Source organism: Perissodus microlepis, chromosome 4 (genome assembly GCF_051167445.1).
Source record: "Perissodus microlepis isolate ML-2025 ecotype Zambia chromosome 4, ASM5116744v1, whole genome shotgun sequence".
NCBI classification, from domain to species: domain Eukaryota; kingdom Metazoa; phylum Chordata; class Actinopteri; order Cichliformes; family Cichlidae; genus Perissodus; species Perissodus microlepis.
Genome location: NC_140464.1, coordinates 4,757,119 through 4,778,448, shown reverse-complemented (window position 1 = coordinate 4,778,448; position 21,330 = coordinate 4,757,119). Strand labels below are relative to the sequence as shown.

General features: G+C 37.8%; 3 protein-coding genes across 8 annotated transcripts in view; all 3 read left to right on the top strand.

Annotated features, from left to right (window-relative positions):
• The window catches only part of LOC146388076 (uncharacterized), a 38,700-nt gene extending 36,070 nt beyond the window's left edge, over nt 1-2,630 (top strand). The window contains exon 5 of one of the 2 annotated variants that reach the window (XM_084925170.1): nt 19-2,630. In XM_084925170.1, coding sequence (XP_084781296.1) covers nt 19-1,015 — 997 coding nt within the window. In that variant the 3' untranslated portion in view covers nt 1,016-2,630. The remainder of the gene's footprint in view (nt 1-18) is intronic. The other variant, XM_084925169.1, reaches the window with a different exon arrangement.
• The window catches only part of LOC146388074 (uncharacterized), a 38,866-nt gene that overhangs the window by 4,044 nt on the left and 13,492 nt on the right, over nt 1-21,330 (top strand). For 2 of the 4 annotated variants that reach the window (XM_084925174.1, XM_084925173.1), the window contains exons 1-2: nt 17,399-17,540; nt 17,726-17,790. The gene's annotated coding sequence lies outside the window, so the exon portion shown is untranslated. The other 2 variants (XM_084925176.1, XM_084925175.1) reach the window with 2 other exon arrangements.
• LOC146388075 (uncharacterized) lies at nt 6,713-12,928 on the top strand. Of its 2 annotated transcripts, XM_084925172.1 has the most exons (5): nt 6,713-6,815; nt 7,001-7,070; nt 9,077-9,667; nt 9,760-9,879; nt 10,844-12,928. In XM_084925172.1, the coding sequence occupies exons 2-5, from the start codon at nt 7,057-7,059 to the stop codon at nt 11,838-11,840; spliced, it is 1,722 nt and encodes a 573-aa protein (XP_084781298.1). In that variant the 5' UTR covers nt 6,713-6,815; nt 7,001-7,056; the 3' UTR covers nt 11,841-12,928. The 2 variants fall into 2 exon arrangements, with proteins under 2 accessions (XP_084781298.1, XP_084781297.1); XM_084925171.1 differs by lacking the exon at nt 6,713-6,815 and having other exon boundaries at nt 6,833-7,070.

The following is a 21,330-nucleotide window of genomic DNA, read 5'->3' as shown; positions in this document are numbered from 1 at the left end:
TTAAATTTCTTCTCTCAGGATGAACGAGCAGTTCCGAATGGTGTTCTTGTTCCAGGAGGAACCGTGCCATGGGTTCATTAGTGAGTTCGACAAGCGACAGCCCACCATGCTGCAGTTTCTAAAGGAGCTGGAGGAGACAGCTGTTCAGTTAGACAGAATGAATATGGGGGCAAAGATTTCCAGTGTGGCAGGCAGCTCTGTGGGGGCAGTTGGAGGTGTACTGTCCATTGTTGGTTTGGCATTAATTCCTTTCACAGCAGGAGTTTCTCTAGCTTTGACAATGACTGGGGTCGGGCTGGGAATCACCAGTGGAGTCAACAGTGCTGTGACCACTGCAACAGAGGTTGGAGTAAATGCTACACAACGAAAGAAAGCCTCTGAAGTCTTCAAGAACTTTATGGAGGATGTACAGAGTCTCCAGAGTTGTCTGGAGGAGGTTACCAGTCAAACCATCGCCAAACTGGACACACCTGACATAAATATAGTTGTGGGAGTTGGCAAGATTGCAGCTAACGCTGGTAGTATTGGAAAGGGTATTGATGCACTTGTTGATGCCGCTTCTGCTGTTAAGGTGTTACAAACTGAAGAGCTGCTCACGAGTGCTGGGAAAGTTGTGGCTCAAGAAGGACAAGCGTTACGTAATGCACCCAGGGTTGCTTCAGATATCCCAGATATTGGTCAGGCAGCAGCCAAAGGGACCCTTGCACTCTCCAAGTCAGCAAGAGCAGGTCTCATTGCACTTAATGCTCTCTTCCTCGGCATGGATATTTTCTTCATCTGTAAAGACAGCATGAGTCTGGCTAAAGGCAGCGAGACTGAAGTCTCACAATTCATCAGAGCCAGAGCTGAACTTTGGCGTTCAGAGATCGACTCATGGCAGAAGATGCATGACTCTCTGAATGAAGGTTTGCCAACATCAGAAAAAAAGAAGGCTGTCCTGGAGACTCCAATTTATCTGGAGATGGAGGTGAAGAAACAGAGTGAAGCAGAAAGGGTAGAACCATCTGCTGAATGATTAAAAAAACTGCAATGAAACAGTTGTAAATTACTGATCACTGAAGTACTCAACTCATACTAACTGAAACTATGATCAGATCATAGAGCCGTTTTATGTGGAAAATGTTTGAAAGCAATCCTCAGACTGTAGGTCTTTTCAGTAACAGCACGCAGCGAGGCATCCTCATGCTGTAATTACATTAATTGCCAATAAGTCAACTGAAAAAAATGTATATTCTAGAGTTGTGATTACTGCAATATAAAGTATCAGAGAAAATATCTGTCAATGCCAAATTTGAATAATATATGTGATTTGTACATAGTTGTGCTGAACATTTTATTTGCACAGTCAAATATAAAACCTTATTAATAACATTATTTAATCAAGTATGCAATAAAATAAAAAAAGAATTTCTTCCAGATATAGACATTTTTTTTTCTGTAATAGTTCTGTTATTACACCGTAATTACACGAAGTTCTGGTGCATAGATTTTAGAACAGGTGAAATACTCTTATACCAGTCTGCTGTGTGTGTACTGCACTGGTAATTTAACAGCAGCACTAATCACATGTAATGATCATAATGTAAATGTAGTCTCTTTCTTTTTGTATAAATACTTGTATCCTTAAATTTTCCCTCTGTTGATATATAAAGTTTTAACTGATCCAATGAAATGTGTTAATATCCAGAATTGTTTTAGTGAATATAATTAAAAAGCTATGCCTGTGGTCAATGATAGGCAGCAGATACTAGATGAAAACTCTAAAACAAAAAACAAAACAAAAAATAGATGTTGTAGTTTTTCTTGTTTAAGAATCAATATTTTACATAAAAATAGAATTTAAATTGTTGTCAGAACATTTAGTCAGTCTCTCTGGTAATGTGATAAACATGGATACCTTTTCCAGTGGCCTCTTACACATTTGCAAGCTTCACTTATAAAACATGTGACAGCTGTAATTACAGTTTCAAAGGCAAATATATGATGATGATGATGAAATCTTCCAGATGAAGAAAAACAAAATTCCCACAACTGTGATGCTCTTAATTTTATTGCTACAGTATTTAACAAGGTCATTGTTGGTATATGTGCATATTGTCCTTAAAGTAAAAAAAAAAAACAGACAAATAAACGTACAAGTAAAACCTACTTTTAGTCAGTAATTTGATGTGACAGTTGAAAATGTAAATTCCAAAAACCAAAAACTCAGCAGTCATTGTTCTGGCTGAGCGTGGTGCTGAGATAAAAGTACAAGGAAAAACAGAGTGAACAGAAAGTGAGTCAAAGAAAAAGAAATACAAAGACAGGGGAGGTCATCAGAAGCAGATGTGGTTGTGGTGGGTGAAGAAACTGCTGCAAGATGCTGAAGCAACAATTTCAAGTAATGCAAGTATTGCAATATGTAACAACAACAAATGTTTCTCAGTTGAAAGCAAAGATTTCTTTTAAGATTTTAAATAAATCCATAAACTAATATGTTTGCATGTATGCAGGGTACTGGTTTGATCCCAGCTGCTGTATCATCAGTAATGCAGTAAGTTGCACTGTTCCTCCTCTTATGTTAGGTGTTTTACAGGATAATCAATGTTTCATGTAATTCAGTCAGTCATATGATAAAGGAACAGGAGCACAAAATGCAAACAGGGATTAGATGGTTTACAGTTGGCTGACATCATAGAAGTAGACACCTTTTTAAATCTGTTCTCACACCTAAAGCAACCTGATACACTTTTGTTTGGTTTGCAAGCTTCAGATTAAAATCTTCCCACAGCTGTGATTACAGCCCGAGAGGCAGAGATCTGATATAGGCACATCCTGCTGAAGATAAAGTAAATTCCAACAATGGTGAAAAGTAATTTTTTTTTATCACATAGTGTTTAACATGACTATTACTGATATAACCTCACAGGTACACCTTGTTGTTACTACGTTGGACCCCTCTTGCCTTCAAAACTTCCTTAATTTTTGTAAAAAAGTAAAGAGGTTTTGTAAGCCACACATTACTTTAGTCAAGTATATGTACATTTAAACATGGTTTTAGCTTTCAAAGAGCAATACAAAGAACTGAATAACAATAAAAATTCACATATTTTATTACTTAAAATATATATATGAAAAAAATGAAAAAACATATTACTTTATTATGTTATATAAATATATATATATATATATATATATATATATATATATATATATATATATAATATAGACTCATGGCAAAAGATCTGTAACTCTCTGAATGAAGGTCTGAAGACAGAAGACAAAAAGAAAGCTTTCCTAGAGATTCCATTTTATACAGCGATGAAGTGACAAGTACAGAAAAAACAGTCTGTGTCTTTTGAGAACAAACAAAGGGACAGAGAACTGAAATTCCAAAAAGAATTGTATTTAATTATGGTGGTTCTAGGAGGCTTATTAGGGTTTGCTGCATGGGTCTGTGGCGCATTTAGCAATTAGACATGAGAGTACTTAAGGTGAGGCCAAAGAGTATAAAAGTGTGCCACTTTGTCTTTGGTCTTAGTGGCTAGTGTGTGGACCTATGTGGAAATTCTGACTGATTTCTTGAGCTATACTCTCTTTCTTGGTCAGGACCAAAGCTTTGCTAACATCTTTCTTGTTGCTCTCAGAAATAGCAGCCTAGCAATATTAATTTAGACTTTGTAATAATTTGTTTTGTTTCTGATTCTGATTAAGACAGACAAGTTCACTTATAACTTGTCTTTCTCTTAAATATTTACCCACCAATAAAAGCAAAAACAAATAACAAATATTTTATTTCAACAAATATATAAATCTCTTTTCCACCAAGGATGGACCCAAACTTGGATGCTGCTTTTGTTCCAGGAAATGCCATGTTCTCACTTCATTAGTGAACTGAACAAACGACAGGACAACATGATGCAGTTTCTTAGAGCAGTGTGCTGTTCAAAACCCTGCTTGTTCCACAAAGATGGTGGTGCACGAAAGTAAAGCAAGTAATAAGTAATGCATCTAAGACGGCTTCAGAAATCCCAGTGGGTCAGGCAGCATTCAGAGGGAGCATTCACTTGCTCTCTCTATCTAGAGCTAGAGCTGGTGCTATTGCATTCAGTGTTTTTTTTTCACTGGCATGATGTCTTCATCTGTAAAGACAGCATCAGTCTAGCTAAAGGCAACAAAAGTTTTATCAGAGCGAGAGCTGCACTTTGGAGCTCAGAAATAGGATCATGGCAGAAGATCTGTGACTCTCTGCATTACGGTCTGGAGACATCAGAGAAAAAGAAATCTGTCCTAGAAGCACCAATTTTTCCAGAGATGAAGAAATAAAAACCAGAAGACTGTCTATGTGTAAGAAAATGAGTCACAAAAGAGGACTTTATTTATTTATTGCAGTTCTAGGAGGGTTACTGGGGTTTGTTATATGGCTGTGTGGTACATTCACCGTTAGAGAACTTAAGTTGAAAGAACAGAGTAGGCCACTGGGACAGTTTGGCAGTATCCTTTGTGTGTCTTTAGACTTGGACTAGTGTCCAAAACACCAGATCAGCAAAAACGTCAGAATATACACTCTTTTCCTCATTAATGATGCCTAATGATGAAAAACTAGGGATTCTACACTTGCCATTTTATCCTTTTATAAAGAGTTGGATTTTTAGAGAAAAACAAATTAAATTTTCATCTGATCAAAGTGAAACATAAATTTGAGTTATAGGGTAATCGATCAGTAAACAGACAGGACTGCATTAGATGGGAAAACTGAACCACAGTGTGCTCCACTGTTTTCTAAATGTATGCTATAGTGCAAACGTCATGCAGTAATATATTTTATTAATATTATTACAGAGATATAAATGATATAAATGTGACAATGAGAAGATGAATCATATCAGAAATTTTTCCCTTTTTCTTTTGTGAATTCTGTGATTAAGTTTAAAAACTGGAATCTGCTTTTCAAAGCTTTGGTCTTAACTGATTACAGGCTGTTTACTAGCTGTGATTTTTGGTCATTAGTTTGTTTCTTTTTTTGAAATTGTATTTGCAATGTGTTTTATGCTTTACTATTTTCATTATATAGCAAGTAACATTAAGTAAAATTCAAATTATCTGTACGCTGATTCTAAATTTAATAAAGATAAATCTTATAAATTTTGGAAAATTAGTTTTTTCATTAGATTAACGGAATTAAGACTGGACTTCAGTCTTCAGTACTGTTTGGAGGGCTGCGTGTGCCCCAAGACTCCTGGGTCCTCTGTCTGCCTCTGGCACCTGAGGGGCATTATTGAGTACAAACACAAACACTAATGCACATGTTTACCATATTTTTTTCATTTTTTTTTCAGGTATTGCTTGTTTTTTGTAATAATCGTGAGCGAGATTAAAGAGATCAGCAATAAGGTCTCCATCCTCTCCAGTTGCTACAAATGCTACATGCATCAATATCATCTTCAGAAATTATTTTAACTAAAATTCCACCTGGTCTCATCTCTGTGTTTCTGTAACATAAATAACGAGCCTACATTTTCCTCACGACACCAGCAATCAGCTCATCTTTCATCTTTCTACATCTATTCTTTCTTTGTTTTGTCTCTTTGTTCCTTCTGTTCTTATAGCTGCTTTTGTGTCTTTCTCCTTTCAGGAGTTTTGTATCTCTCCCTGTGATCTGTGGGTTTTGTATGTCTTTGTGCTCATTTCACATTAACATTTTGGATGCTTTATCTCTTTCTAGGAAATTTTGGTAGGCCTTGGGTTTGGTATGCCTTTTCAGTTATCTAACTATAAATAATAATGATTATGCTAACCAGTACTGGACATGGAGATGGACAGGGGCATGCCCAGAGGGGGGCGTAAAATATGTTTGGTTCCTACTTATGCCCTGCTCAAGGAATGCTTTTGGACTGGAGTACTGCTAAATGTGCAGTATCCAGTGCCCACTGGATGGCATCATAGATATAATCATATTGAAATTTAATGAGTACATTTAGTTAGGTTATTTTACTGAACTACAGATTTAACGTACTTCAGTATTCTGCATCTACTTCTCTAAAATTTGGATGCAGATGTTATACTTTATACCCCATACCATTTAATTTAAAGCTGTAGCTAGTAATTTATTATTTGCACATTTGAAAGTAAAAAAATCGAATAATTAATTATGAGGTATATAAGTAGTATTTACATTAATGAATCCAATATTAAGGAGGATTATGGCTTTTACTCACCCGCTTCTTTCACCACTTTGCAAAACAGTGTTGTTCACATGTATAACACTATTTGTGGGAGTGTAAACGGCCGCATATGAGCTCAGAAATCATGACCAGTGTTTGACATACCGGTTTCGTTCTCTTGATGTTAAATAGTGTTATTCTTCACACCCCCACCCCCACCCCCCCCCCCACACACACACACACACCCCGGAAAAATAGTTTTGATTATGCATGTACATCCGTCTCCCCCGTACTTTGAGGTGATGTGTTCGAGTTCATTTGGAAGGGAAACGTGGATCAAAAAAAAAAAAGAAAAAAAATCTGATAAGTACTTGGCTGAGAATCGGGACATTTTCAGGAAAACACGGTGTACATTAAACACTGTATCATAAAATTCTTTACGATTTAAGGGGGAACATATTTGTTGTGTTTTCATTAAGAAGTCAAAAGTCCTTTCAGTCACCACTTTTTCTTTCCCGATAACACTTGAAGGCAGCATCAGGAAACCAGTTAATCAAGACGAGCAAGTTGTTGTTGTTGCCTGAACGTCAAATGTCGCTACTAAACTTTTTCACCCTCCTTAACAAACAAAAGTCAGCTGACTGTCGATGATCCAAGATGTTACACAAACAGGTGTGGCTCATAATGTGGAGAAATGAAAACGAAACTTAACATTTGTGACTGGGCAGTTTAATTACTGAGTGGGTATGCAGTTATTTCAGCAGGTCCACTCGAGGCGTGGTATTGGGAGCTTGTTAATTTCTACACAGCTGGACTGCGGGCTTCAGATCCATCCTGTTCTTGTTTCCTTTGCGCAGATAAAGGTGAGACCTCCGCGAGGACCTGAACAAAACACACAGAGAAGAAGAAGAAGATGTCTGAGGCAAGGTAAGGCGGCTCATGGTGCACGGAAAACTTTTAGAGTGCATGTAGTAAAATACATATATGTACTGATTAAGTGACAGACTAGAACAAAACACGGAAGAAACGATTTTAAAGACACACCCAGCGACTTTATAAGAATCGTTGGAGGAACAGGCCCACTTTACTTCTACGTATCTACTCTTTCACTTTAATCAGCTGCAGTTCCGGTTACATCCAAGTTTTTATGTTAGATTTAATTTTAAAAACTTGTGATGGGACTGGTGGTTTTTTACACGAAAACGTGTCTCTTTGTTAGCGGTTAGACTTTTAGCCTTTTCATATTTTAATCTTTTAAACCTAAAAAAAAAAGTACAAATATGCAATGTCCCCTCCCCAAAAGACATATCTTTGCTTTTTTTCTTTCTTTCAGTCACAATGACTCCTTACATAAACGTTTGGAGGGGCTATAGAAAAACTTTATACAGAACAAAATACCTCTAGAGCAAAATGACTTAGTCACATTAATGTTACCTGCTTATGCATATCTAAAGTCGGGCTTTATAATAAGTAATAAAAGTCCCATCAGGACAGGAATTGGGTGACAAATATTCAAGTTTAAATAAATTTGAAACGGATGAAGCACAATATACACAGTACACAGCCAAAGAAGAAGAAGAAGAGCTATATCTTCTGTTGGTGTACAGCAACAGCACCAGGACAAAACAGAGGAAATGTATAAAAAAGAAAAAACACAGAATTGCAGTACACCATTTTATTAAAACCTGTCCTAATAACTCCATTTACTGACCCATAGCCTTTTGTAATTGGGCGCCATCTAGTGGTTATATTATAAAAAACAGCTAGTAAAATACAAAATAGGGACTTTCAGGCCTTTGTTGGTACAAAACCAGTTTGTGTATCTGAGCTAACAAAAGTCCACAACCGGGAGACCCTTTGTTAATCAAACAATGACAAACCTCTGCTGAGGTTTAGTTGCATGTTATTTAAATCTCTGTAATAATAGTGCATCTTTCGAATAAAAACAAGAACTAGAACAATAGAGACAATATAACAAACCCCAACTGTGTAACAGTATACCTACTAAAAATGGTTCAAACAGTTTTCAAGTACTTAAATTACAAAACAAACATAGAAATGTTTAAAGGGTACATTAATACCAAATCTACATTTTTACCATCAGTCTTAAGAAGGAGGAGGACTGTCCTTTGGTGCCAAAGAGTGCTGACACTTGTTGTCATCTTTTGCTTTCCCCTGGGCACTCTTATCACTTAAAAAAACAAACAAAAAAAACAACCCCGTTATCGTTACTTCAAACTGACTATGAAGAAAGTCTATATGATTATTTTGGATCCTGCACCAAATCCACAGTGAGACATCTGTGTAGGCTCTCAGTCATCCAGGTCATGGTAGTGGAAGGATTTTTATTTTAATTTTTTTTGTCTGTCCCATTTGGTTCTTTAGCCGTCAGAATTGTTGTCTGAAGACCAACAAGGATACCCAATGGATTTACTTTGCCAAATGGTCATCACGGCCTTGCCGTATTGGTCCATTTGATCAACCTTTGTTGTTATTATTTATTTTATTTTATTTTCAGTTGTTACAGACGGGACAGACATGACTGAGGGATAGGAAAGGGAGAAAGAAAGACAGAAGGGAAGAGGGACAGTGCGAAAGGGCACTTAAAAAGAGAAAGACAATCCTGTGAGATGTTAGCCCAAGATTAAACAAAGATTCTTCCACAAATTGAATTTTTGGTACAAAATCTCTAATATTAGCTATTGTGGACAAAGTGCCTACCCACTTAGCACTACTAGCAAAATAAAATCTGAAGTATTTTTTGGTTTGTGTTGGACTCTGTGCTGTGCTGTACATTTTAAATAAAAGTGTTTAAACTGTTAAAGTTGTTATGTAGTGCACTTTTTACTGAGCTCTGCGACCGAGCTGTCATGTACAAGTTTTGTTTGAATTCCCCTAGAAACCTCACAAACAGATGATGCTTTGTGTTACAGAAAGGAGCTACAGGAGGCCTTGTGCCGCTACACCACAGACACCCTCACCTACATCCACACAGTGAGAGCATTCTGTGAGATGTTCTCTAAATGGATGCTCTGGAGAGACACCGAGGTAGAAATGATGAGGGATATCAAAGATAGACTTGAAGCACTTGACCTAAACATCAACCATGTTACTAAGTCAGAGGAAAAAGGTAAAGCCTTTGTGGAGTATATGAAGAGCAAGGTGACTGTGAATGTAGACAGCAAGCGTGTAGAGCTGGAGAATGAGCTGGCTGAAGTGTTAAAGGACACTGCAAGTGGCCTGGAGAGTCTCAGCAGCTTCCTGGATGCAGTGGAGAAGCTGGCAGTGACCTCGCTGCATGTGTTCACAGAGAACCAGGTGTTACACCTTCCAGAAGGGATCAGTCCTGAGTATGTTCAGGCTGTCATCATGGCTGCACGAGTGATCTGTCCTCTGCTGCTGGAGTTTAAAAGAGACGACAACGTCTTCTTCCTTCCCAAACTTCAGAATGTGGAAGTGCTGGCATATCAGCTGGACAGATACATACAGACCTCCAAGACGATCTGTGATAAGTTGGACAAAAGGTAAACAAATAAATGATATACAAAATATTAAGGAATTTTGCACATTAAGTATCATCTATTGTATAAAATAAGTTGACCTGTGTTCTTCACAGCTGCTTCAGTGACTTTGGTCTGAAGATGGCTGTAGAAACTGTGGTTGATCTTGATGTGGATTTGTCTGAGGATGACATACAGAGAATGCTTGATCACGTAAATCAGCTTGATGAGATCAGGTAAGTTTTTCTGTTCCCAAATATGTGTCAGTGCAGAACTTGTTTTTTATTTTTTCATCTCAGGGGTCAAATACTGCTGGTGTCCTACAGGCCTGCATAAGATGTCCTTTGATGTTGGTGCTGTGACGTAGACATTGCCGCTGCAGTGAGACCGGTTTCACTCCTAGTGCATCAGGGGTCTTGAACTCCAGGCCTCGAGGGCTGGTGTCCTGCAGGTTTTAGATCTCACCCTGGGCCAACACACCTGAAACAAATGATGAGTTCATTACCAGGCCTCCGGAGAACTTCAAGACAAGTTGAGGAGATAATTTAGCCATTTAAATCAGCTGTGTTGGATCAAGAACACATCTAAAACCTGAAGGACACTGCCCCTCGAGGCCTGGAGTTCGAGACCCCTGATAAATATGCTTCGTCTGGACACTACACTATCCAAAAAATGATGTAGCTTCTGGATCTTAAAAGTCAAGCCAGTGTAAATGTTCCTTAACCTCCTGGGACCTGGCGTCCACATATGTGGAGATCACATTTTGGGTTGTCAAAATACAAAATTTTGCTCTACAAGGTCCTGATATCCACTTACGAGGACATTATACTGCCACTGCTCTATCAAAATTTAAAACGAATGTTCTCATATGTGGATCTCATTTCTCTCAGAAACAGAAATCAGGTAATTCTTTGTTTTTACATTCATCAGGTCCCAATCAGCCCAAATAGCAAAGAGAAATTAAAAATGCATGACTTGAAGGAGTTTGGGTCGTAGGAGGTTAAACCTTTAGTCTTGTTCATGGGCTGCAGGGAGGACTTTTATTCCTGCAACCAAAAAAATGTTTTGCAGGACACATGACATGTTTTTGTTGGTCATGTAACCTTAAAAACTAAACCCAAATAGTGTTAATACTGCAATAACATGCTGACATTTTAAAATGTGTCACCCCACTAATTCTTTTTAAATTTCTTCTCTCAGGATGAACGAGCAGTTCCGAATGGTGTTCTTGTTCCAGGAGGAACCGTGCTATGGGTTCATTAGTGAGTTCGACAAGCGACAGCCCACCATGCTGCAGTTTCTAAAGGAGCTGGAGGAGACAGCTGTTCAGTTAGACAGAATGAATATGGGGGCAAAGATTTCCAGTGTGGCAGGCAGCTCTGTGGGGGCAGTTGGAGGTGTACTGTCCATTGTTGGTTTGGCATTAATTCCTTTCACAGCAGGAGTTTCTCTAGCTTTGACAATGACTGGGGTCGGGCTGGGAATCACCAGTGGAGTCAACAGTGCTGTGACCACTGCAACAGAGGTTGGAGTAAATGCTACACAACGAAAGAAAGCCTCTGAAGTCTTCAAGAACTTTATGGAGGATGTACAGAGTCTCCAGAGTTGTCTGGAGGAGGTTACCAGTCAAACCATCGCCAAACTGGACACACCTGACATAAATATAGTTGTGGGAGTTGGCAAGATTGCAGCTAACGCTGGTAGTATTGGAAAGGGTATTGATGCACTTGTTGATGCCGCTTCTGCTGTTAAGGTGTTACAAACTGAAGAGCTGCTCACGAGTGCTGGGAAAGTTGTGGCTCAAGAAGGACAAGCGTTACGTAATGCACCCAGGGTTGCTTCAGATATCCCAGATATTGGTCAGGCAGCAGCCAAAGGGACCCTTGCACTCTCCAAGTCAGCAAGAGCAGGTCTCATTGCACTTAATGCTCTCTTCCTCGGCATGGATATTTTCTTCATCTGTAAAGACAGCATGAGTCTGGCTAAAGGCAGCGAGACTGAAGTCTCACAATTCATCAGAGCCAGAGCTGAACTTTGGCATTCAGAGATCGACTCATGGCAGAAGATGCATGACTCTCTGAATGAAGGTTTGCCAACATCAGAAAAAAAGAAGGCTGTCCTGGAGACTCCAATTTATCTGGAGATGGAGGTGAAGAAACAGAGTGAAGCAGAAAGGGTAGAACCATCTGCTGAATGATTAAAAAAACTGCAATGAAACAGTTGTAAATTACTGATCACTGAAGTACTCAACTCATACTAACTGAAACTATGATCAGATCATAGAGCCATTTTATGTGGAAAATGTTTGAAAGCAATCCTCAGACTGTAGGTCTTTTCAGTAACAGCACGCAGCGAGGCATCCTCATGCTGTAATTACATTAATTGCCAATAAGTCAACTGAAAAAAATGTATATTCTAGAGTTGTGATTACTGCAATATAAAGTATCAGAGAAAATATCTGTCAATGCCAAATTTGAATAATATATGTGATTTGTACATAGTTCTGCTGAACATTTTATTTGCACAGTCAAATATAAAACCTTATTAATAACATTATTTAATCAAGTATGCAATAAAATAAAAAAAGAATTACTTCCAGATATAGACATTTTTTTTTTCTGTAATAGTTCTGTTATTACACAGTAATTACACGAAGTTCTGGTGCATAGATTTTAGAACAGGTGAAATACTCTTGTACCAGTCTGCTGTGTGTGTACTGCACTGGTAATTTAACAGCAGCACTAATCACATGTAATGATCATAATGTAAATGTAGTCTGTTTCTTTTTGTATAAATACTTGTATCCTTAAATTTTCCCTCTGTTGATATATAAAGTTTTAACTGATCCAATGAAATGTGTTAATATCCAGAATTGTTTTAGTGAATATAATTAAAAAGCTATGCCTGTGGTCAATGATAGGCAGCAGATACTAGATGAAAACTCTAAAACAAAAAACAAAACAAAAAATAGATGTTGTAGTTTTTCTTGTTTAAGAATCAATATTTTACATAAAAATAGAATTTAAATTGTTGTCAGAACATTTAGTCAGTCCCTCTGGTAATGTGAGAAACTTGGATACCTTTTCCAGTGGCCTCTTACACATTTGCAAGCTTCACTTATAAAACATGTGACAGCTGTAATTAGAGTTTCAAAGGCAAATATATGATGATGATGATGAAATCTTCCAGATGAAGAAAAACAAAATTCCCACAACTGTGATGCTCTTAATTTTATTGCTACAGTATTTAACAAGGTCATTGTTGGTATATGTGCATATTGTCCTTAAAGTAAAACAAACAGAAAAATAAACGTACAAGTAAAACCTACTTTTAGTCAGTAATTTGATGTGACAGTTGAAAATGTAAATTCCAAAAACCAAAAACTCAGCAGTCATTGTTCTGGCTGAGCGTGGTGCTGAGATAAAAGTACAAGGAAAAACAGAGTGAACAGAAAGTGAGTCAAAGAAAAAGAAATACAAAGACAGAGGAGGTCATCAGAAGCAGATGTGGTTGTGGTGGGTGAAGAAACTGCTGCAAGATGCTGAAGCAACAATTTCAAGTAATGCAAGTATTGCAATATGTAACAACAACAAATGTTTCTCAGTTGAAAGCAAAGATTTCTTTTAAGATTTTAAATAAATCCATAAACTAATATGTTTGCATGTATGCAGGGTACTGGTTTGATCCCAGCTGCTGTATCATCAGTAATGCAGTAAGTTGCACTGTTCCTCCTCTTATGTTAGGTGTTTTACAGGATAATCAATGTTTCATGTAATTCAGTCAGTCATATGATAAAGGAACAGGAGCACAAAATGCAAACAGGGATTAGATGGTTTACAGTTGGCTGACATCATAGAAGCAGGCACCTTTTTAAATCTGTTCTCACACCTAAAGCAACCTGTTACACTTTTGTTTGGTTTGCAAGCTTCAGATTAAAATCTTCCCACAGCTGTGGTTACAGCCTGAGAGGCAGAGATCTGATATAGGCACATCCTGCTGAAGATAAAGTAAATTCCAACAATGGTGAAAAGTAATTTTTTTTTATCACATAGTGTTTAACATGACTATTACTGATATAACCTCACAGGTACACCTTGTTGTTACTACGTTGGACCCCTCTTGCCTTCAAAACTACCTTCATTTTTGTAAAAAAGTAAAGAGGTTTTGTAAGCCACACATTACTTTAGTCAAGTATATGTACATTTAAACATGGTTTTAGCTTTCAAAGAGCAATACAAAGAACTGAATAACAATAAAAATTCACATATTTTATTACTTAAAATATATATATGAAAAAAATGAAAAAACATATTACTTTATTATGTTATATATATATATATATAGAAGACAAAAAGAAAGCTTTCCTAGAGATTCCATTTTATACAGTGATGAAGAGACAAGTACAGAAAAAACAGTCTGTGTCTTTTGAGAACAAACAAAGGGACAGAGAACTGAAATTCCAAAAAGAATTGTATTTAATTATGGTGGTTCTAGGAGGCTTATTAGGGTTTGCTGCATGGGTCTGTGGCACATTTAGCAATTAGACATGAGAGTACTTAAGGTGAGGCCAAAGAGTATAAAAGTGTGCCACTTTGTCTTTGGTCTTAGTGGCTAGTGTGTGGACCTATGTGGAAATTCTGACTGATTTCTTGAGCTATACTCTCTTTCTTGGTCAGGACCAAAGCTTTGCTAACATCTTTCTTGTTGCTCTCAGAAATAGCAGCGTAGCAATATTAATTTAGACTTTGTAATAATTTGTTTTGTTTCTGATTCTGATTAAGACAGACAAGTTCACTTATAACTTGTCTTTCTCTTAAATATTTACCCACCAATAAAAGCAAAAACAAATAACAAATATTTTATTTCAACAAATATATAAATCTCTTTTCCACCAAGGATGGACCCAAACTTGGATGCTGCTTTTGTTCCAGGAAATGCCATGTTCTCACTTCATTAGTGAACTGAACAAACGACAGGACAACATGATGCAGTTTCTTAGAGCAGTGTGCTATTCAAAACCCTGCTTGTTCCACAAAGATGGTGGTGCACGAAAGTAAAGCAAGTAATAAGTAATGCATCTAAGACGGCTTCAGAAATCCCAGTGGGTCAGGCAGCATTCAGAGGGAGCATTCACTTGCTCTCTCTATCTAGAGCTAGAGCTGGTGCTATTGCATTCAGTGTTTTTTTTTCACTGGCATGATGTCTTCATCTGTAAAGACAGCATCAGTCTAGCTAAAGGCAACAAAAGTTTTATCAGAGCGAGAGCTGCACTTTGGAGCTCAGAAATAGGATCATGGCAGAAGATCTGTGACTCTCTGCATTACGGTCTGGAGACATCAGAGAAAAAGAAATCTGTCCTAGAAGCACCAATTTTTCCAGAGATGAAGAAATAAAAACCAGAAGACGGTCTATGTGTAAGAAAATGAGTCACAAAAGAGGACTTTATTTATTTATTGCAGTTCTAGGAGGGTTACTGGGGTTTGTTATATGGCTGTGTGGTACATTCACCGTTAGAGAACTTAAGTTAAAAGAACAGAGTAGGCCACTGGGACAGTTTAGCAGTATCCTTTGCGTGTCTTTAGACTTGGACTAGTGTCCAAAACACCAGATCAGCAAAAACGTCAGAATATACACTCTTTTCCTCATTAATGATGCCTAATGATGAAAAACTAGGGATTCTACACTTGCCATTTTATCCTTTTATAAAGAGTTAGATTTTTAGAGAAAAACAAATTAAATTTTCATCTGATCAAAGTGAAACATAAATTTGAGTTATAGGGTAATCGATCAGTAAACAGACAGGACTGCATTAGATGGGAAAACTGAACCACAGTGTGCTCCACTGTTTTCTAAATGTATGCTATAGTGCAAACGTCATGCAGTAATATATTTTATTAATATTATTACAGAGATATAAATGATATAAATGTGACAATGAGAAGATGAATCATATCAGAAATTTTTCCCTTTTTCTTTTGTGAATTCTGTGATTAAGTTTAAAAACTGGAATCTGCTTTTCAAAGCTTTGGTCTTAACTGATTACAGGCTGTTTACTAGCTGTGATTTTTGGTCATTAGTTTGTTTCTTTTTTTGAAATTGTATTTGCAATGTGTTTTATGCTTTACTATTTTCATTATATAGCAAGTAACATTAAGTAAAATTCAAATTATCTGTACGCTGATTCTAAATTTAATAAAGATAAATCTTATAAATTTTGGAAAATTAGTTTTTTCATTAGATTAACGGAATTAAGACTGGACTTCGGTCTTCAGTACTGTTTGGAGGGCTGCGTGTGCCCCAAGACTCCTGGGTCCTCTGTCTGCCTCTGGCACCTGAGGGGCATTATTGAGTACAAACACAAACACTAATGTACATGTTTACCATATTTTTTTCATTTTTTTTTTCAGGTATTGCTTGTTTTTTGTAATAATCGTGAGCGAGATTAAAGAGATCAGCAATAAGGTCTCCATCCTCTCCAGTTGCTACAAATGCTACATGCATCAATATCATCTTCAGAAATTATTTTAACTAAAATTCCACCTGGTCTCATCTCTGTGTTTCTGTAACATAAATAACGAGCCTACATTTTCCTCACGACACCAGCAATCAGCTCATCTTTCATCTTTCTACATCTATTCTTTCTTTGTTTTGTCTCTTTGTTCCTTCTGTTCTTATAGCTGCTTTTGTGTCTTTCTCCTTTCAGGAGTTTTGTATCTCTCCCTGTGATCTGTGGGTTTTGTATGTCTTTGTGCTCATTTCACATTAACATTTTGGATGCTTTATCTCTTTCTAGGAAATTTTGGTAGGCCTTGGGTTTGGTATGCCTTTTCAGTTATCTAACTATAAATAATAATGATTATGCTAACCAGTACCGGACATGGAGATGGACAGGGGCATGCCCAGAGGGGGGCGTAAAATATGTTTGGTTCCTACTTATGCCCTGCTCAAGGAATGCTTTTGGACTGGAGTACTGCTAAATGTGCAGTATCCAGTGCCCACTGGATGGCATCATAGATATAATCATATTGAAATTTAATGAGTACATTTAGTTAGGTTATTTTACTGAACTACAGATTTAACGTACTTCAGTATTCTGCATCTACTTCTCTAAAATTTGGATGCAGATGTTATACTTTATACCCCATACCATTTAATTTAAAGCTGTAGCTAGTAATTTATTATTTGCACATTTGAAAGTAAAAAACTCTAATAATTAATTATGATGTATATAAGTAGTATTTACATTAATGAATCCAATATTAAGGAGGATTATGGCTTTTACTCACCCGCTTCTTTCACCACTTTGCAAAACAGTGTTGTTCACATGTATAACACTATTTGTGGGAGTGTAAAGGGCCGCATATGAGCTCAGAAATCATGACCAGTGTTTGACATACCGGTTTCGTTCTCTTGATGTTAAATAGTGTTATTCTTCCCCCCCCCCACACACACACACACACACACACCCCGGAAAAATAGTTTTGATTATGCATGTACATCCGTCTCCCCCGTACTTTGAGGTGGTGTGTTCGAGTTCATTTGGAAGGGAAACGTGGATAAAAAAAAAGAAAAAGAAAAAAAAAATCTGATAAGTACTTGGCTGAGAATCCGGACATTTTCAGGAAAACACGGTGTACATTAAACACTGTATCATAAAATTCTTTACGATTTAAGGGGGAACATGTTTGTTGTGTTTTCATTAAGAAGTCAAAAGTCCTTTCAGTCACCACTTTTTCTTTCCCGATAACACTTGAAGGCAGCATCAGGAAACCAGTTAATCAAGACGAGCAAGTTGTTGTTGTTGCCTGAACGTCAAATGTCGCTACTAAACTTTTTCACCCTCCTTAACAAACAAAAGTCAGCTGAGTGTCGATGATCCAAGATGTTACACAAACAGGTGTGGCTCATAATGTGGAGAAATGAAAACGAAACTTAACATTTGTGACTGGGCAGTTTAATTACTGAGTGGGTATGCAGTTATTTCAGCAGGTCCACTCGAGGCGTGGTATTGGGAGCTTGTTAATTTCTACACAGCTGGACTGCGGGCTTCAGATCCATCCTGTTCTTGTTTCCTTTGCGCAGATAAAGGTGAGACCTCCGCGAGGACCTGAACACAACACAGAGAAGAAGAAGATGTCTGAGGCAAGGTAAGGCGGCTCATGGTGCACGGAAAACTTTTAGAGTGCATGTAGCAAAATACATATATGTACTGATTAAGTGACAGACTAGAACAAAACACGGAAGAAACGATTTTAAAGACACACCCAGCGACTTTATAAGAATCGTTGGAGGAACAGGCCCACTTTACTTCTACGTATCTACTCTTTCACTTTAATCAGCTGCAGTTCCGGTTATGTCCAAGTTTTTATGTTAGATTTAATTTTAAAAACTTGTGATGGGACTGCTGGTTTTTACACGAAAACGTGTCTCTTTGTTAGCAGTTAGACTTTTAGCCTTTTCATATTTTAATCTTTTAAACCGAAAAAAAAGTACAAATATGCAATGTCCCTAGGGTTGCCAACCGTCCCTTAAAAAACGGAATCGTCCCGTATTTAGAAACAAAAGTACATGTCCCGTATTGAGCTAATAAGGGACGCACTTTGTCCCGTAATACAGTGAGAATCAAAAGTAGTCTATAAATGTTTATGGAATTAATGCTTTGTTTGAAAACATAATTCCCAGCCCCTCTCCTGCTTTGTGACCAATGAGCTGACAGCTAGGGCTGGGTATCGTCACTGATTTCTAGAATCGATTCAATTCCGATTCACAAGGTCCCGAATCGATTCGATCCACGATTCGATTTAATTCGATTCGATTCGATTCAATTCGATTTGAATCTGGGAAACTTTGACAGTCAGAAATATTATAATTCAGATCAGTACATTTACATATTTTTGTATCTATAAAAAGGAAGCTGACACACGCAAGACTTTATCAAAGGTGTGAGTATCACAGCAGATGCCTTTGTGTCAAAGTAGCTGAAGATAAAACACAGAAAAACATGAAGGTGATTTTCCTGGCCTGGATTTTATAAAAATATTCTGCAGTACATCAAAAACGAAAGAAAACCATTAATCAACACATGAACGTTACCTCTGAAGTTACAGCGGTTTTATTAGAGACACAGCTGAGCGTTTTGCATTTTGCATAATTTTAAAAAGTTTAAATTTGTTCAGTATTGAACGGCAGAAATTAGGTTTTCTTTTCTGAAGTATATAAAACGAAAAAAAAAAAACGTCGGCGACAGCACTGTAAACAACGGTAGACTTGTGCATAACAAGCAAGCGAATAATGAAGAAAACAGATTTTTAGACGGGAAACTGTTCTTGAAGTACAGAGAGAGAGGGAGAGAGAGAGAGAGAGAGAGCGAGCTGTGTATCGTGGTCGAAGCAAAACCGTAAAAGTAAAGAGTGAATACATGACGATGTTTATGTGAAGCGTAGTTTGGATCTTCTTTTGCTGCTGGTTCGGTCAATATTGTTTGGAGAGACATCAAACTAACAGCTTTAGAATCAGCGCATAAAGGGCGTGAACACAAAGCGCGGACCCGCCGACAGATCAGAATCAGCGAGCTGTCGGCTTTCAGCCCCGACTGTGAGAAAGGCGACATCTAACTGATTCTGATCCGCGGGTCGCGCTGTATGTTTAAGTCTTTGTGCAGAATCCGTGTTCCTGCTCTCATTTACTGTCTTAGCTGTTTGGTGGTTGTTGAAATTTTGTGAGATTTCACCAGAGATTCTGGCATTTCGGGCAAAATAAATTTATATTAAAAAATCGATTCAGGATTTTAATGAATCGATTTTACGTTATCCAAGCCAGAATCGATTTTAATCGATAAATCGATTATAAAAACCCACCCCTACTGACAGCACACTTATGACAATTCGAGTATGACAATTCAGATTACTGCTCATCTCATTGATCGAGGAAAGGTCGCTTACGGAGAAAATACCGGAAGACAACAGATGACCACAACAACAAGCATGGCCAACAGGGAAACAAACGCTGACACTGCGGTGCAAGTCTCGGACGACAGTACACCTAAAGCTGGGCTCACACTGTGCGATTTTTTCAGTCACGTTATTCAGCTCCTGCTCAAACTGCACGATTGACTCGCAGGGGTTAGAAGTTGGTAGGTCACGATGCAAGGTCTCACACTATACCGCCCGATGCTCTGATGCGACCTGAGTGGTCACACTGTGCCTCCATAAAATGAAGGTTATAACAGAAAATCTGTCGCTCTCTCTCTCTCTGTCTTTCACTCACACAGACACGCACACCACCACCATCAACTTTGCTAAATTGCTAATGAAAAACATTGATCAGGCAGCTGTGATTGAGCAGCAATGTAAATCCAACTATTTTCACGGTTGTTGTGGTCGTGATAATTTTGTGATGCCACATCGAAAAGGCTCGGATGAGCTTTCCAAAGTTCTACAAGTTGTGCCTCCATCGCTTGTGTCCAGATCACACGCTGTACAGCCGTACTGCTCCATCTTTTTCACCGACGTTTACGTGTTTGCGCGTGAGCAGTGTGAGCAGCTGTGGTGACACCCTCACGAGCGATTGATGATCGGGAGCTGGTCGTGAGGTGTTAATCGCTTCTCGTTACCCCACGTATACTACACGATGCACGATGAAGGCCAAAATCGGGCCGATCACCAAATCGGTCGCACGACTCAAAAATCGTCTCAAAATGGGCCAAAAAATCGCACAGTGTAAGCCCAGCATTAGAGCAGCAATGTTTGTTCCCCTCAGAGAAAGAAAAAAAAAAAAGGCTGCAAATGTACAGGGAGGAATGGGAAAAAGAAAACACCTGGCTGGGAAAATGCACGATAACACCTTTAAAGCGCACTGCACTGTGTGCCGGCGCACTTTTTCCATAGGCATGCTTGTAGTGGTGGGCACATGAAGAACATGAGGGGCGTGAAAGCTCGGGGAACCCTTAACCAATTTTTTGTCCACCAGGCCACGGCAGAAGCAGATATGGTATGTAAACACTGGTTTGTTTTTTTTAAACCCTCTGGTTAAGGTTAATATGGGCATGTGCAGTGAATATCAGCGCTATGTGGCCAGAAGTGTGATAATATAATTTATTTTGTGTAATAAACAACTGCAAGGATAGATGATTACAACAAATAGATCACTAATACATAAAAGTAATACATAGATTAATAATGATGATGAGTTATGATGCGTAATCATGGGAACAAGTGGGTTTACAAACAGGAGCAGCTGATTAGCATTAGAAAAGCTGAAATAATACCTCAACTGAAGCCAATTGTACTAAATGCACTATATGTGCACTGTTACAAGAATATTTTTCGTTCTATTGTTTTCTATTAATTTATATAATTTTAAGTTAAGCAGGACAGAGTTCTTTTAAAGAAAGATTTACTTATATTCTCAAAAGTTAAGCATGACAGGCTTCTGTTTAAGAAAGAGACCTGTTTTACTGTGTTAATGTTGTCATTTTGAGCTAAAAATAAATGGCTAAATGATCATTTGTTTCCCATATGGTCATATCACAAAGAACATGCATCTGCTTAAATCAAATTCAAGTCAAATGGTTAAAAAATAATTTCACACACAAAAAAAAGAGCTACAAAATTCACCACACTGGGAAGGGTGAACTGGGTTGCCCGGCCCTGGCCACGAGGTGTCCCTTATTTATTTTTCAGGGAGTT